The sequence below is a fragment of the Aspergillus sydowii genome, assembly GCF_001890705.1.
Source record: "Aspergillus sydowii CBS 593.65 unplaced genomic scaffold ASPSYscaffold_19, whole genome shotgun sequence".
Lineage (NCBI taxonomy): Eukaryota > Fungi > Ascomycota > Eurotiomycetes > Eurotiales > Aspergillaceae > Aspergillus > Aspergillus sydowii.
The window spans coordinates 406,137-422,075 of NW_024467877.1; the positions used below are offsets into that span (position 1 = coordinate 406,137).

General features: G+C 51.8%; 5 protein-coding genes across 5 annotated transcripts; 4 read left to right on the plus strand and 1 right to left on the minus strand.

Moving 5' to 3' along the window:
* Positions 1–315: 315 nt before the first annotated feature.
* On the plus strand, positions 316–963 carry ASPSYDRAFT_164382 (uncharacterized protein; the record flags this gene model as incomplete). The annotated part of the gene is made up of 1 exon (XM_040843254.1): positions 316–963. The coding sequence occupies one exon, from the start codon at positions 316–318 to the stop codon at positions 961–963; it is 648 nt and encodes a 215-aa protein (XP_040696512.1).
* A 1,182-nt stretch (positions 964–2,145) lies between these two features.
* Positions 2,146–5,980, plus strand: ASPSYDRAFT_95509 (aminophospholipid-translocating P4-type ATPase NEO1; the record flags this gene model as incomplete). The annotated part of the gene is made up of 2 exons (XM_040853125.1): positions 2,146–3,958; positions 4,011–5,980. The coding sequence occupies 2 exons, from the start codon at positions 2,146–2,148 to the stop codon at positions 5,978–5,980; spliced, it is 3,783 nt and encodes a 1,260-aa protein (XP_040696513.1).
* A 387-nt stretch (positions 5,981–6,367) lies between these two features.
* On the plus strand, positions 6,368–11,983 carry sec16 (COPII coat assembly protein SEC16; the record flags this gene model as incomplete). Its single annotated transcript, XM_040844081.1, has 2 exons — positions 6,368–11,347; positions 11,403–11,983. The coding sequence occupies exons 1-2, from the start codon at positions 6,508–6,510 to the stop codon at positions 11,981–11,983; spliced, it is 5,421 nt and encodes a 1,806-aa protein (XP_040696514.1). The 5' UTR covers positions 6,368–6,507.
* A 576-nt stretch (positions 11,984–12,559) lies between these two features.
* Positions 12,560–13,868, minus strand: ASPSYDRAFT_164096 (checkpoint protein HUS1 family protein; the record flags this gene model as incomplete). The annotated part of the gene is made up of 4 exons (XM_040843226.1): positions 12,560–12,645; positions 12,722–13,586; positions 13,649–13,767; positions 13,826–13,868. The coding sequence occupies 4 exons, from the start codon at positions 13,866–13,868 to the stop codon at positions 12,560–12,562; spliced, it is 1,113 nt and encodes a 370-aa protein (XP_040696515.1).
* Positions 13,869–14,682: 814 nt separating this feature from the next.
* Positions 14,683–15,651, plus strand: ASPSYDRAFT_37228 (uncharacterized protein; the record flags this gene model as incomplete). Its single annotated transcript, XM_040845517.1, has 3 exons — positions 14,683–14,902; positions 14,996–15,124; positions 15,188–15,651. 3 exons carry the CDS (start codon positions 14,683–14,685, stop codon positions 15,649–15,651), a joined length of 813 nt encoding a protein of 270 aa, XP_040696516.1.
* Positions 15,652–15,939: the final 288 nt, after the last annotated feature.

Genomic DNA, 15,939 nt, shown 5'->3' on the forward strand with positions numbered 1-15,939 from the left:
TTTCTTGTCTGGCGTTGTTCGGCTTTCGTCGCGTTATTCTGTTGCTGTCGCGGAGTGGGCATGTCATACCCAGCAGTTGCATATATAGCTACACATCTGCCTCCTTTGTTTATCTTGGCCGTGGTACATAATTAAAATTAGTCTGAGCGTCGTCACAAAGTATGCATTGGTCTTTAACCTGGATGTATAGCGTTCATATCCATGGGCCGATCACGTGCGGGCACTGAAACAGTAGCTACCGACTCGAAACAAGGTTACTCTGCCACCTTTCTCCATTCTCATACCCAACCTCTTCTCGCACGAGCACTCGACAGAATGACTTCCTATTTCTCGTCGTTCACGTCGTCCTCCGCCCTTTCGAATATCGGCACACGCCTAAATTCCCTTCGCCGAGCCATCACCTCCGACGAGGCAGACGATCCCGATAACGAAGACTGCTCGCACATCTCGAATGTCCTCCGCGCATACTACATAGAGCGAGGTCGTCGCTTCCCCGAATGGCTTCCTCCAGATCCAAAAGAGCGCACCGCTGCCCCCACGAGGGTAATCGCAACCTCGAGTGTCACATCCTCCGGATCGGTGTCTTCAGGGCGGGGTGGCGGACTTGGGGATCTGTGGGGTGATTCAGGCGGCGCGGCTGCACCACCATCTCAGACGGCCAGCTTGCGACGAGGGCGCGGGCATCCTCAATCTAGCCAGTCGTCACTTCCCAGTCAAACTGCTTCTGCCCCTTCACCCTCGCTACACCCCGGCGGCGCGAGACCGATGCCTGGTCAGCGCAACAATTCATACCAGTCCGTTACCAGTGCGGGCTCCTCTCCATCTTTGGAGCGCGCGTCGTCCGCGCAAGAAAGGCTTCGTGCTAGGCTGCAGGGCGGCCGGTCTCCGAGCCCAGGGCAGCTGTCGGATCCTAGTGTTCGAAAACCGGTCGGAATGAGTCAAGGTTCGGGTCGACTTCGATGAGGTGCTGGACAAAGTAGCACAAACGTCTGAGCTACAATTCCAGGAATCTCGCTCCTTGGAGTAACAATACAACAACAATCTCTCTCATAACTACAACACAACATAATACTGGATGCGACATGGTACAACAACTCGCAGGTCGACGGTTTTACCGGCGCTCTCCTATAACGCTGGTACGTACCTGTGCGCTTCATGGTGGGGTTAATGGCTCCCGGACTAGCACCAGTCTCAGGGTGGGATGCTTCTATTTTTGTGCCCTTTGTGTTTTTGCTTCGTACTGAGAGGCGTTAGTTTCTTGCTGGCGTTTAGTATCCGAGCCACTAGCTGCTTCTTTTTGCCCACGTCCATTCATTCCTGAGCGTAGATATCCAGAATTTTTGAATCTTGTTGTTGAATCTTTCGAAGCTTTTATCGCTCCTTCCCTTAGCATGTGTTATGTGGGGACGAGTTATTCACATTGCATTGCGTGCTTTACTCGAAGTGTTATATGGGAGTTTTAGTCCTTGCATATATCAATAGTAATTCAGTATAACAAAATTAGTTATGTCACTAGCATTTTGAAGGTTGGTTTTAAGCCCGACACTACGAATTCGTTGAAGGGAAAAGTTATATATATTTGGCCACATAAACCACGGAATGACGTCGATCCCTGTGGGCGTTAATTCTAACTTGCAGGGCCAAGTGGGCAGGTATAAAACAGAAAGTTATCCAACCTGTATAGAGTAAAATTAGTACCTGCCAACGGACATTAAGGTACTCTCTATATATTGAAGTCCAATTTACTTGCTGGGTCTCTCATAGATGTCTGAAACGCAAGGGGACAAATCACATTGACGCCTGTTTCTGTCATGTGACTAACGCTCCGAGTGGTCGCGCATTACAAGGGAATAGGCCGCGAGATTCCTCAACTATTTGTACTTTTTGAGACTACCCCTACTGCGAGTATCCTGCCGTCTTCTATCGCTGCCCCGGCTTGAAAATTTCCCACTGTGTATATACCCCCCATCCTGGTCACCCGTTCATACCGACGACAACAATGGTCCTGTCGGGACACTTTGGAAGCAACGAAGCATAAAAAACATTGACATGACAACTTTTTATTCAATACTGGAGCCTACACATAGCTCCTCACATATTGGAGCCCAGCTTTGATTCTGTCTTTCCCCAAAGTCGAAATTCACCATGCCTTCCTCCGAATACCTCCGCGCCCACGATCGCGCCAGTATCGATTCTGACGATGACCTTGACTTGGAGGAATTAGACCCAACATCCACATACAATGCGGCTCGGATTTCAAGGGAGGAACCACCCCAGCAAAGAAGTTTCGGTCCAGGGATAGCTTTGAGGAATTTGCGCGTTGGTGCCGGGAATCGGCGGCTATGGAAACGAAGTATGTCTGGAACACACGGGGAGGAGGATACGGCTGGTTTACTTGACGACCGCGAGGAGGAAGGTCTCCGACCGTCTCATGGAAGCTCTCGACCGTATACCGATGATGACGCGCCGCTCCTTGACGAACGTCGCACCTCGCTTGCACCAGGAGGGCGAACGCCACAAAGGAATAGACTGGGTTGGTTGAAACCCGGTAGATTGTTCGGCTTCGGTGGTATCATGGGAGGTAGGAACAAAGAAGCCGCAGTGAAACCGCCGCGAGACGTTCTCGTCGGACAGACACAGAGAACGAAATACCCGCCGAATATCGTCTCGAATGCGAAGTATACACCCTGGAGCTTCCTCCCTCGGACGCTTTACAACGAATTCTCCTTCTTCTTCAACATTTATTTCCTGCTCGTTGCCCTGTCTCAGATCATTCCTGTACTACGGATAGGCTACATGTCTACGTATATCGCACCCTTGGCATTCGTTGTGGCTATATCCCTTGGAAAAGAGGCTCTGGATGATATTGGACGGAGAAGACGGGATGCAGAGGCGAATGCGGAGGAATTCTCTGTTCTTGCTCTGGATAAATCCAGCGGAGGCAGGTCTTTCCCGGTTGCTGAGGATGCACACTCACGGGAAGAAAACGTTCCTGTGGTCATTAAGAGATCTCGAGACTTGAAAGTCGGAGATGTCCTGAAAGTGCGCAAGAATCAGCGTCTCCCGGCGGACGTTGTTATTCTAAAAAGTATCTCCAACGATGTCAATGCTGTTCGCGACGAGGGAAGAGGCGCTTCTACCGAAATCGACCGTACAAATAACGAATCTTCGTCAGCTGCTCCTGACCAGGACCCGGGAAGCAGTGCTGATGTCGATCAAGCGGAAGCGTCCTCTTCCAGTGATACCTTCATACGGACTGATCAGCTCGATGGTGAGACAGACTGGAAATTGCGCTTGCCGTCTGCGCTATCTCAGTCGTTGTCACTTTCGGATTTCACACGATTAAAGATTACGGCAAGCGGGCCAGATAAACGAGTTAATGATTTTGTGGGCAACATCGAGATGATGCCGCCATCGGGATTTTATGACCCCCATGTTGATAAGATGGGCGATAGAAGCGAAAATGAGGATGATGCGGAACAGAACAGCTCTGCGCCGCTTTCGATTGACAATACCGCTTGGGCGAATACTGTGCTTGCGTCGAACACGATTACGTACGCTGCTATTATTTATACCGGCTCGCAGACACGAGCAGCCCTCTCTACGTCACCTTCTCGGTCCAAGGTTGGGTTGTTGGAGTTTGAGATCAACAACCTGACCAAGATTCTATGTGCTTTGACTTTGACTCTGTCGATCGTCCTGGTTGCCTTGGAGAAATTTCAACCGACGAGTGATAAGGAATGGTATGTTGCCATAATGATCTATCTGATTCTTTTCTCGACGATCATTCCCATGAGTTTGCGTGTCAATCTGGATATGGCGAAGACGGTATATGGTCGATTTATAGAGAGGGACAAGGATATCCCCGGTACCGTGGTACGGACGAGTACAATCCCAGAGGACCTTGGGAGAATTGAATACCTTCTTTCTGATAAAACGGGTACCTTGACCCAGAACGGTGAGTTTCCAGACAATCGAGATGAGGAAAGAATGACGGCTGACGTTCACAGAAATGGAATTGAAGAAGATCCATGTTGGTACTGTCTCCTATGCAAATGACGCGATGGAGGAAGTGGCATCATATGTCCGGCAGAGTTTTGCTGGAAATACTTTAACCACTGCTGCGGCCGCGTTTGGGACCCAAGCTGGACTTGGAGCGGCGCCACGCACAAGAAGAGAGATCGGCTCTCGTGTTCGAGACATTGTTCTGGCTCTTGCCTTGTGTCACAATGTTACACCGACAACAGATGAAGAAGATGGTGTCAAAGTAACAAGCTATCAAGCTTCATCGCCGGATGAGATTGCAATTGTACGCTACACTCAAGACGTTGGGTTAAAGCTATCCTATCGCGACCGCCAAACGGTAGTGCTCGAGTCGGCCGACACGGGACATGTGGTTGTGCGGGTGCGCATCCTCGATATCTTCCCGTTCACATCTGATAGTAAGCGCATGGGGATCATTGTCAAATTCGATACGGACAAAGGTATTCTCGATTCTCCAACAGAGGAAGAAGAGATCTGGTTTTACCAAAAGGGAGCGGATACCGTCATGACCTCGATCGTTGCAGCAAACGATTGGCTTGATGAGGAGACAGCTAACATGGCCCGCGAGGGATTGCGAACGCTGGTAGTGGGAAGGAAGCGACTTGCTCCTCTGCAGTATCAAGAGTTCGCCAGCAAGTACAAAGAGGCATCCCTTTCGCTTCAAGGACGAGATATCGGAATGGCGAAGGTAGTTAGCGAGTACCTCGAGCATGATTTGGAATTACTCGGTGTTACTGGCGTGGAAGATCGCCTTCAAAGGGATGTGAAGCCGTCGCTTGAGCTTCTGCGCAACGCCGGGGTCAAAATCTGGATGCTTACCGGTGACAAGGTGGAGACGGCGCGATGTGTCGCCATCTCCGCAAAACTGGTGGCTCGTGGCCAGTATATTCACACTGTTGCTAAAGTCAAAGACAAGTCGGCTGCACAGGAAGCCTTGGATTTCCTCCGAAACAAGACTGACTGTTGTCTACTCATTGACGGCGAATCTTTGTCTCTCATGCTCAATCAATTCCGATCAGCATTCATTTCAGTGGCTGTTCTTCTTCCTGCTGTAATCGCATGCCGATGCTCACCGACTCAGAAAGCCGAAGTTGCCGAGTTGATCCGCCAGCACACTAAGAAACGCATCTGCTGCATTGGGGACGGTGGCAACGATGTCTCCATGATCCAAGCAGCCGATGTGGGAATTGGTATTGTTGGAAAGGAGGGACGCCAGGCTTCCCTCGCAGCTGATTTCAGTATCACACAGTTCCACCACATCACCAAGCTACTCGTATGGCACGGTCGGAACTCATACAAGCGCTCCGCGAAGCTGGCGCAATTCATCATGCACCGTGGTCTCATTATCAGTGCGTGCCAGACCATGTATAGTATCGCTAGCCATTTCGATCCGAAAGGCCTGTTTATCAATTGGCTCATGGTTGGATATGCAACAATCTACACCAATGCGCCTGTGTTCTCCCTGGTCCTTGATAAAGACGTGGATGAGAAGCTAGCCAACCTTTACCCCGAGTTATACAAGGAGCTCAAGACTGGCCGCAGTCTAAGCTACCGCTCCTTCTTCACATGGGTTGCTGTCTCTGTCTACCAGGGTGCTGTGATCCAGGGCCTGTCACAAATCCTACTAGACAGCATCACCGGAAAGCAACTCATTAGTGTGTCGTTCACAGCCCTCGTAATCAACGAACTGCTTATGGTGGCCATTGCTGTTACAACTTGGCACCCTGTGATGATATTCTGCCTTCTGGGCACGGCTCTAGTGTATGCTGCTAGTGTTCCCTTTCTGGGCGATTACTTTGACCTCAAATTTGTGATTACGCTGGACTGGGTATGGCGTGTTGTGGCTGTCACTGCTGTCTCTATCATACCCGTTTGGGCTGCCAAGCTGATCAAGCAGTCTTGGAGTCCGCCCAGTTATCGGAAAGTGCGAGGATGATCGATTGTTCATTCATGTAGTTTTTAGAATTCGTTGGCCTATTAGCGTCTGTTGTCTGCTTTCTCACTACTCCATATGATGCTCGTATATAGACCATGAATTGTGAACAATGTATTTGCTGCTATTCATAGATGTATGACTCCACGTGATCTCATTGGTAACTTGCGATGTGGCTCCTTCAGGAGTTCTGCCGGGCGACTCCGCCCCCCAGATGATTCCCCCGACGCCTGAAGCAGTTAATCACATCAGCGTCAGGAGCGCCTCGATCATTGTTTTTCGCCACGCAATCATGAAGTGTGAAGTTTCTCCTTATCTCTTGTAATGCTTTTCTGATTCGCAAAATTGTGCTTGATTTTCGTTACATCCTTTTCTCTTTGATTATTATTTCTTTTTTTCATGTCGCCGAAATCAACGCCTCTCTGAGCGCCTTGCGATCCTCGGGCTGAGTGAGTATACCCGAAGCTGAAAACGTGTCAAGTTCGCGTCTGACTCTCTATCACCGATGAAAGATCCAGAAATCTGCAGATATGGAACATAGCGAGGTATTCGCCTCGTGGAATCCGGCGTTCCGGTCGGACAATAATGAGACTCCCGTCGCGACCACAGAAGGCACCCCCGTGTCATTACCTTCTCTACCGACTGCGCAAGACCCCGTCTCGGGCGCGAATGAATCCTCAAACCCTGAACCAATCGCGCCTATAGAACCTACTACAGAGGAACCAGCGACGTCGAACGAACACTTTGATCAGCCCGAAGCGCGGGAAGAATTCCGGGAAGAAGCCGCGGAATTGTTTTCTGCCGCCGGTGGTGGGAGCCAGGAGCAAAACCCTTTCGATCCCGAGTCTACAGCTGGAGATGACAGTTCACATCCAACGCAGGAGGGGTATGCTCCGGAAGTGCATACTCACCAGATCGGAGAGGACACGTCCAACAACGCTGCCCAAGGCTCGAGTGACTACCCTGATGCACAGTGGCCCAATCACCGAGACGCAGCGGACCACCCTGCATCCGTGAATGGAGAAATCGGCAGCACAAACCACGACCTCTGGGGAAGCCCTAAGAGCGTTGATCATGGGGAGGATGACTTTTTCGACCAACTGAAGACGCAAACAAAGCCGATCTACTTCCCACCAGAAGAATCGAGATTTGAGGAGGGTTTACCTTTGCTGGATGAGGTGGTGGAAAGGCCGGTCGAGCCACCTGTGCAGCAGCAACCGAGCCAGATCGATCGCGTTTTTGAGGGCGACGGCGACGACGAGGATGATGGATTTTTCAGTTCAGCCCAAAAGGAACCGTCGGACAAAGAACCTCAAGGCCCATTCCACATTCACCGGAAGAGCACCTCTCAGGTGATGGATTCTCTTGGCGCTGAGCAGGACATGCTTGCTAGTCCACTTTCTCCTACTGCTGAAGAGTTTGACAACATACTAGCAGCTGCCGCATCAGCATCACCGAAAAAGATCGAAGAGCCGGCAGCTCCAGAAGAGGACCTAGCTGCCAAGTGGCAGGCAGAGCTTTCTGACGATGACCTGGATGGGGCCTCGGTTGAGGAAGACCTTGCTGCTAAATGGCAGGCAGAGCTTGATGATGACGATCTTCTATTAGATGACGAAGTCGGCGATGCGACGCAAGATACAGCTGAGATGGTCAATGGCGACGGCGTGGATCATGCGTCACAGGGGCTTGGGAGTCCCTTTGGAACGCCGCAAAGTGCAGCCAGACCAAGGCCGATACAGAATGCGTACACCCCTCACCAACCGTCCACAGCGGACCTTGTCGGGGGTGTCCCTGGGCCCACGCCTCTAGGTACAAGTACTCCTTATTCTGGAAACTATTTTCAGTCACGACCCGAGCCGCCTGCTCCCATGGTTAGGGCGGAGAGCTTCGTGGAGCGCTCCAAGGAAGGCTATAAATCTCCATATGACCTTCCAGAAGATCTTGCTCCGCGCCGCAAACCTGCCGCTAAACCAGTCGTAGGACCGCCAGTTAGTTTGCCTACAGCAGCCCCTCCTCGAAGCAGTAGTATCCCGGTACCTCCACCTCCACAGACTTCGTCAATAATGCCAACACCTGCACCTTTGCCCCAGACAACGGCGCCGGCCCCTGTGCCTACCCCAAAGAACTTCTACGAGGAGCTGCCCTTGGCCCCTGTTCGAGCGCGCTCACGGCCTGCAAGTTCAGGGCGATATGCGCCGAACCCAACCACGACGGGGCCTGCCATTCCGCCGCCGCCGCAAACTCAACCAGTTGCTATTCCTCAACCGCAGACATCTGGCGATCTTGGTCAGCCTCAATTACAAGAGCCCGACAGGTTGGGACCATATGCGAATACTTTGGCACCCAGCTCTCATAGCGCGCCTGTTGTGCCCAGCCTTGCATCAAGGTATTCACCGAAACCTCCGACGTTGCAGCCTGGAGCAAAGCCAACTGCTTCTCCGCGATACTCGCCCGCTCCGCCACCGGCAGCTGGCCCCCCGCCTCCGCAGCGTTACGTCTCCCAGCCGTCTAGCATTCCTGGGCAAGGTGTTGCCTTACCGTTTCAACCGCGCACTTCGAGCCCGCTCGCCCATCACGAGAAGGTTTCATACCAACCAGAGGAGGTTCCCCGAAAACCATCCTCACCGCAGCCTATTTCGCCTGTTGATATACAGCCACCCCACATAGATACAAATGCTCCTATTTCTCCTCACTCTTCCCAGTCGCAGCCTTCTGCGGGCCCTGTCGTTGGGGAAGCTGCTGTAGGTGCGCCGTCTAGTTATCAACCGTCTTCCCCGCCAAGGAACCCTTACGCCCCTCCGTCATATATAGAGGAATTTTCACGTCGCGTCGCTCATGCCAACAATGGTCCCTCTTCCGCGTACACGCCCGCACCACCACCCGAGAGCTCATCATTCGGTCCTCCTCGGAGATCCCAGACACAGTCTCCCACTCAACAGCAATCAGCCCCTCGGTTGTCGGTGCCATCTGTTGACCCGTTCAAAAGACCTGCGTCCGTTCATGCGCCTAGCTCACCAACAAAGGCGGGCAATGTTTATGCACCAGTTCGAAACTCGACCCATACCCGCGCGATCTCGCAATCGCTTGATTTCATCCCACCGAACGATGGGCAGGAGCTTGACGCCCTCCAAAGATGGAGAGGAGCGCCAATATTCAAGTTTGGCTTTGGTGGCACTGTTCTCTCCTCCTTCCCTCGGCATATTCCTCGTTATAGCGCAGGACAGAATACTCCCAAGATCAAGTCTATGCCTGGCGAAGTTAAAACAACTCAGCTTAGCACCTTGATTCAGTTCCCAGAGAGCATTGTGCAACATCCAGGCCCTCTGAAGACTAAGTCAAAGAAGAAGGATTTGGTTGCTTGGCTGTCTAGTAGGATTGCGGCGTTTGAGAATGAGGGTGTCCCACAGAGCTTCCAAGGCTGTCATGACTCCCATAAGCGCCATGACGAGAAGGTCTTATTGTGGAAGATGGTGCGCGTCCTGGTGGAGCACGATGGTGGCGTACAAAACTCCCCGGAGTTTCAAAAGTCGTTGAGGGGCGTTTTGTTTCCCCATTTGCAGACCGTTGAATCGGATCCTACATATGGCGCCTCCCTTCAGTCTCTCGCACCTCAGCCTCTCGATGTTACCTCCTCGTCTGACTCTGCGGACTCTAAGTCACTAACTGGTATCCGCGACAATCTGCTTCTTGGCGATCGAGAGAAGGCTGTGTGGAGGGCGGCTGATAACCGCCTGTGGGGACACGCTATGATCATCGCCCAGACTCTGGACCAGGCTGTTTGGAAGCAGGTCGTGCAGGAGTTTGTGAGACGTGAGGTCAGGACTTCAAGCGGCAATTCCGAGTCGCTCGCAGCCCTATATGAAATCTTCGCTGGCAATTTCGAAGAAAGTGTGGATGAGCTTGTACCTCCCTCCGCCAGGGCTGGACTGAAAATGGTTAGCAAGGTCGATGGACAGGGTGCCTCCAAGGATGCTCTAGCTGGTCTCGAGTCTTGGAAGGATACCCTTGGCTTGGTGCTAAGTAACCGGAGCCCTCAAGATCACCAAGCACTATTGGCCCTTGGGCGATTATTGCTGTCATATGGTCGGACAGAGGCCGCTCACATTTGTCTCATTTTCTCGCGCGCGGCGGTGTTTGGAGGCCCGAATGACCCCAACGCGAACATAGTCCTGCTTGGTGCGGACCATGCTCACTCATCGCCAACCGCTCTGCTAGACGATGATGCTATTTTACTTACCGAAGCATATGAATATGCTACGTCTATCTTGGCTGGATCTCCCACGTCTACGCTGCATCATCTTTTGGGGTTCAAGCTTGTTCACGCTTGGTCGCTTACGGACCGAGGCCACAAGTCTGAAGCACAGCAATACTGCGATGCTATTGCGGCGACTCTTAAAGCTACAACAAAGCCATCGGGATACCACAATCCCAGTCTGGTAGATGGAATAGATGTGTTATCGGCGCGCCTGAAGCAAACTACAGCCGATGGAGGCTCGTGGATCTCGAAACCGAGCATGGAAAAGGTTTCTTCCTCGGTGTGGAACAGGTTCAGCAACTTCGTTGCTGGCGACGACAGCGACGCTGCGTCAACGGGCTCGGGCAAAGGTGGAGAGACAGAAATTGGTCCGTTTGCCAAAATGTCTGGTACTCCTACTGTCAGCCGTTCACCATCTGTGTCGGACTTGTACGGTCAGTACCCAATGTCTGCACCACAGCCAGTCCCCAGCGCGGGCGCCTCGCGTTATCAGCCGAATAGCCAATACGCCCCGAATGCTTCGCCTGATCAAGGTCGGACACGGTCGTCGCTCGACTCCCAGAGGTCTGCTTCATTCGGAATCCCCTTCGGACAGCGCCGTAGCTCGCAGGAGTACACCCCTGCGACTGAGAACCCGATGTACTCGGGAAGTCCGTTTTACGGCTCTCCAGCCGCTGGTTATCAGTCCACCCCTCCTCAGACTTCACATATGCCCCTTGCACCTGTGGATGAAGATAGGCCACAGCAATCGTACGCCCCGCCAACATCTGCGCCTCAAGGCCTGTTTGCCCAGGATTCTCCTTACCAGCCTCTCCATAATTCTTTCGATCAATCATTCGGTAATGCAGCTCCACCGGTCCCTCACTTAAACGAACCCGAGCACAACGGGTATATGCCCCCTGCTAGTGGCTCCGGATACGAGCCTCCTTCAGTTGGGGCTGGACCCCAGTTGGAGGTAACCGAGGAGTCCGAGGATGAGAAACCACGCAAGAAGTCGACTGTGGATGATGACGATGACGATCTCGCAGCGCGTGCTGAGTCTTTGAAGAAGGCTGAAAAGGCGCGCAAGGACAGGGAAGCTGATGAGGCGTTCAGAAAGGCAGCGGAAGCCGATGGTAAGTCATATGTTCTGGCATTGTGAAAAGGAGGCTGCTAACGATGTTTCTGTAGCGAAAAAACCTGCACCCGCTAAGAGCTCATGGTTCGGATGGCTCAAGGGTGGAAACAAGGATGAGCAAAATGCATCCGGAAAACCAATCAAGGCAAAACTCGGAGAAGAAAGTTCTTTTTATTTCGATGAGGACCTCAAGAAATGGGTCAATAAGAAGGACCCCAACAGCGCTACGCCGGCTCGCGCCACGCCGCCTCCTCCGAAGGCCTCTGCTCCTCCCAGCAGAAGTGCCAGTGGAAGTAGCATGCCTCCGCCCCCTGTGCCAGCAGCATCTGGTAGTCGGCCTGGCTCGTCCGCGGGCGCTCCTCCTCCGCCGCTATCTAGCAGCCCGGCATCATCTTCACTTGGTCTTCCACCAACACCTGCGTTTGGACCTGCACGGTCTGTCTCTACCGGCGCTGTTCCTCCTGCAGGGGGTGCCCCATCCCGACCAGGAAGTTCTGCTGGACCTCCCAGGCCGTCTACTTCGTTGAGCCACGCTAGTTCGATTGACGACTTGCTCGGGGCGCCAGCAGCTCGTAAAGGCAACACTGGGCGCGGCAGAAAGAAGGGCCGGTATGTCGACGTGATGGCGCAATAAAAGCAGCGCGGATGGTCTTCCAGCAACTGCTACCAAACCCGCATCATAATACCCAAAGATTTCTCTTATACTTGCATATCGTGAAGTGTATACCCTTGTTGCATTGCTGAATATTCAGCTACAATTGTTGCAAACTCGCATGCCATGCATATCTACAGTGTGTATGGCCTGGCTTTTTCAGGCGCTTTTCGATGGCAAGACTGAACTGGTCTGCCATCTTGCATCTTCGCTGTATGCTTTTCATGTACAAATAGCCCCGTTCCGCTTCTCCCCCGCGTGTTTTAATTCCCCGGTTTTTTAATTTTTCTCTTTACTATCGATTTTCTTTTGTTGTTTCCTATGTCGATGTCATGATCGCAGTGCTAGAGGGGTCCATTAAGAGGATGGACCTGTGTGCTTGCTTGCTTATGAAACACGATGTTTAATATAACAATACCACTTGATGACTTGCATTTATTATGCTTATTATTGAAGGTCAGCGTAGACTATATAGCTTGACTCGTTAACTCGTGTAGGAGTTGATATAATACTGTTTTCGTCAGCTGCAATTCATGGCCGACCGGCAGACTGTCTGAATCAACTCACCGTTAAACAAGCATCCTCCTCACCGAAGCCACTGGGAGGATATACATAGAGAACTAGGGCGGTTTCGTGGACGAAGCCTGTTAACAGGCTTAATTAGAACAACTCCTTCCCGCACGGATCGTCACAGAATCAAGAGAGCGGAGGACAACTCACAAGCAACAACCTTTGGATTCAACCTCCCTACACTAAGCACTCTCGCCCAATCCCTTCCATCAATCTTTACCCTCGCCCATCCAGCCTCATCATCTCCAGGTAGTGCTCTCATGCGCTCACTAGGCAGCTGTTCCAGCTGGCTCTGCGAAAGCTGACTCGGATCAAGTGCCGGATTCACCAAATCACTCCACACACTCGAGATGCGCAGCGCATCAGTAGCAATAGCAAGCCGAAGCGAACCATGCATGTTAGCTGATAGCTCAAGTTTCGGCGAGACTCCCGCTACATTCCCACCTGGGAGATCGGAGTTCTGGGTTGATGATATTTGTACTGCAGCGGCGGCAGCGGCCTTGGGTGAAGAATCCGCGGCGAGCTTCGTGAATCGTTCGGATATACTCTTTAGTTGGAATAGATCGGGCAGGATGATGTGGACGTCTGGGTCGCGGCATCGAGGCTCGTGTAGACCCTCGACGGCGCTTTCGTGCAGCACCTTCACGGGGACTTCCTGCGTGATGAATGTTTCGCGCTCGCGCCGGCCTGTAGCTGGTGCTGCTGGAGGTCCCATTAGGCCTGTCCCAGCTGGTTCTTCAGCAGGGAAATCCGAGGGCGCCTCACTAGGCTCATTGGTAGCACCACCGGTGGTAGTATTCGTAATACCGAGCGGATTCGCGCCCTTCGCCCAGCTCTTCGATCTAATCGTCAATGCCAGGAGAGGGACTTTGCCCTTCTTCGTTAAGCGCAGCTGCACCCATTTTGCGGAGGCTGCGGAGCGGAGAGCGCGGTGGAGTGCCGAGAGCGGGACTTCGAGGTTGATTACCCCTGTGTTGGATTCAAGGGTGTAGTCTGTGTCCTCGAAGATGGATTCCTGGGTGCCTTGTTAGTCTTGGATTTTTGTGAGATGATAATGATGGGGCGGGGAGAGCATACAACAGGCAATTCAGCCCATACTTGGGTACCGTGATCGGGGATTATGGTGAAGCGGACCACAGACTCCTCTAGGCGCATCCAGCATAGTTTTCCTAGCGAGGAGAGAGAGCCGACCAGCTCTGGTGGCGGTGGTTAGATGAGTCTAGCAAGAGGTACGCGAAATGACGCGACACGTACTGGTGAGGGTGGCGGTGTTAACCACTTGAGTACGGAAACGCATGTTTCATTGTTGCATTCCTTGGATGGACTGAATCAATTGTAGATACCGTCTCCGGCCGATGGATGAATTTCGAGACGGGTGTTGAAGTCGAGAGGTTCGAGACCTCGCCGGTGTTGTGGGGAATCCGATCCAGGCAACGTTCCAGGCTGAAGTCCATTTTCTCGACGTCCTCCTTCAAACGTCAATTTTCCAACGATAGATAAGAATATCCAATATTTACCATGCCGGCGGTGGCCACGGAATTATTTATACACTCAGATCTTGGCTGGAATCTACCATTTTCGAGGTTTCGCATACTGAATTTAATACATTCGCCGCCATTACTCCGAGCACAACACTTTCCAACAGAGAACACAATGCTTTACTTGATTGTCTAATGCCAAAAGCACACATCAGCCTTGTAACCTGCTGTAGGTACCTTACACCATTTCTCAACCTGCAGCAGAATTCCCTACCTGCGGTGCCTGCATTGCCTCTTCTTCCAAGTTCCAACCATCAGGGCCACGTCAACACCAATACAAAGGCAGCCTCCTCGCCTATGCACTGCACGGTTTTGTCCCACCCATTCTGCGGATCAAACGGGCCCTTGCACTGTGCTACACTCACCTCGGTGGTACCAAAACCATGACTTGTCATCACGTGCATGTATTGCCACCTGCAGTAACTTTGCTTCTATATGAGAATATGGCTTGAGCCAATTCTGTCAGAAGGTTGTGTTGACCTCACTCGTTGGCCTTGTCTTTTCCTTTCGACATCAACTCCTTATCTTCATTCTCGTTTCACCTGAAGTGTTACCTCTGAACATGAACCTACCATGATGGGGGATCCAAATATCCCTCGAGCTCTTCGGGGCGACACCACTCTTCCGAATGCCACCCCATCTCCGTATAGAACTTTCTCCGAGATCAGAAACGCGATGTTATCCTCGACCGATAACACGGAATTGACATTTAATATAATAATATTCCTCCAAGTGGGTCTTCCGTTTTTGATGCACTTTCAGAAGACCACAACATCGAAAACCTCATACCACGGTATGTCAACACCCAATCCGCAATTATAGCTTGATAGTATTTAATAATGTTTCTTCAGCATGACCTATAACTCCCACACGAACACATTCACAGCTCGAGTGATATCAACTAGGATACACGATGTCCCCCAGATGTGGCTCTCATTGGAGGCGAGTACAATGCAGGCGACAGGCTTCTTGTCTCAGGACGAACGTCAGCATTTATTGACTGTGGTAGGAACAAGTGAGTAGTTATACTGCGGTTATTGGTAAATCATATAAGTAAGGCTTGGCTGACACTTCCTAGAATTCGAGGGCTTTGCATTCCCTTACGTGGGTTCCAGGAAGGAGCCCGATTGGGCCATTCTCCCGAGTACAGACACACTTCCTTCTGTAGCGGCGGAGTCGGGATGGTCTGATAATTGGTCAAAGCTGATTGGCGACATGGAACTGTTGCTAGTGGGAGGGCGGCCGAATATCCAGCTGGTTTTACTGTTCACTTGGTCCAAACGAGTCCACAATCGCGTGGCAGGGGAGTTGCGCGCCTACGAACGGACCGCCGCGGGAGACGCAAGTGAACGGTTTTGCTCGGGTATCTTCCCTATCCCCGAAGAAGGTCCCGCCGGCATCGCAGTGACCCGTGGAGAGCTCTTTGGTGTATCTGGTGTTTTTCCGGGGCGGAACGCGGCGGACGTTTGGGAGCTTTCGTTTGCACGACTTCGAGAGATTGCGGCGCGGATGATACGGGCCGGAGGATGTGTACCAGCATGAGGAATGTTGGTACCGATTAACATAAAACTACTTCTGTTCTGGAAGCCTTTATAGTTTCGGCTTTTCTGATTTTTCCTTACCTTACCTGAGACAACCTTCCTTGCAATTTGAGACAATACCCACCATGGACATGATAGTCTAAATGCACACTCACCTTGCTTTCCTGATACCCTGTATAGTCCCTGTTTTCCTGTTTTGTGCTATACTGCTAGGGCACAGTGTGGGGCAGGCTGAGCAGGCAATGTTTTTGTAATTCCTGTTTTGTCTTGTTTAAATAGAAGCTGTATA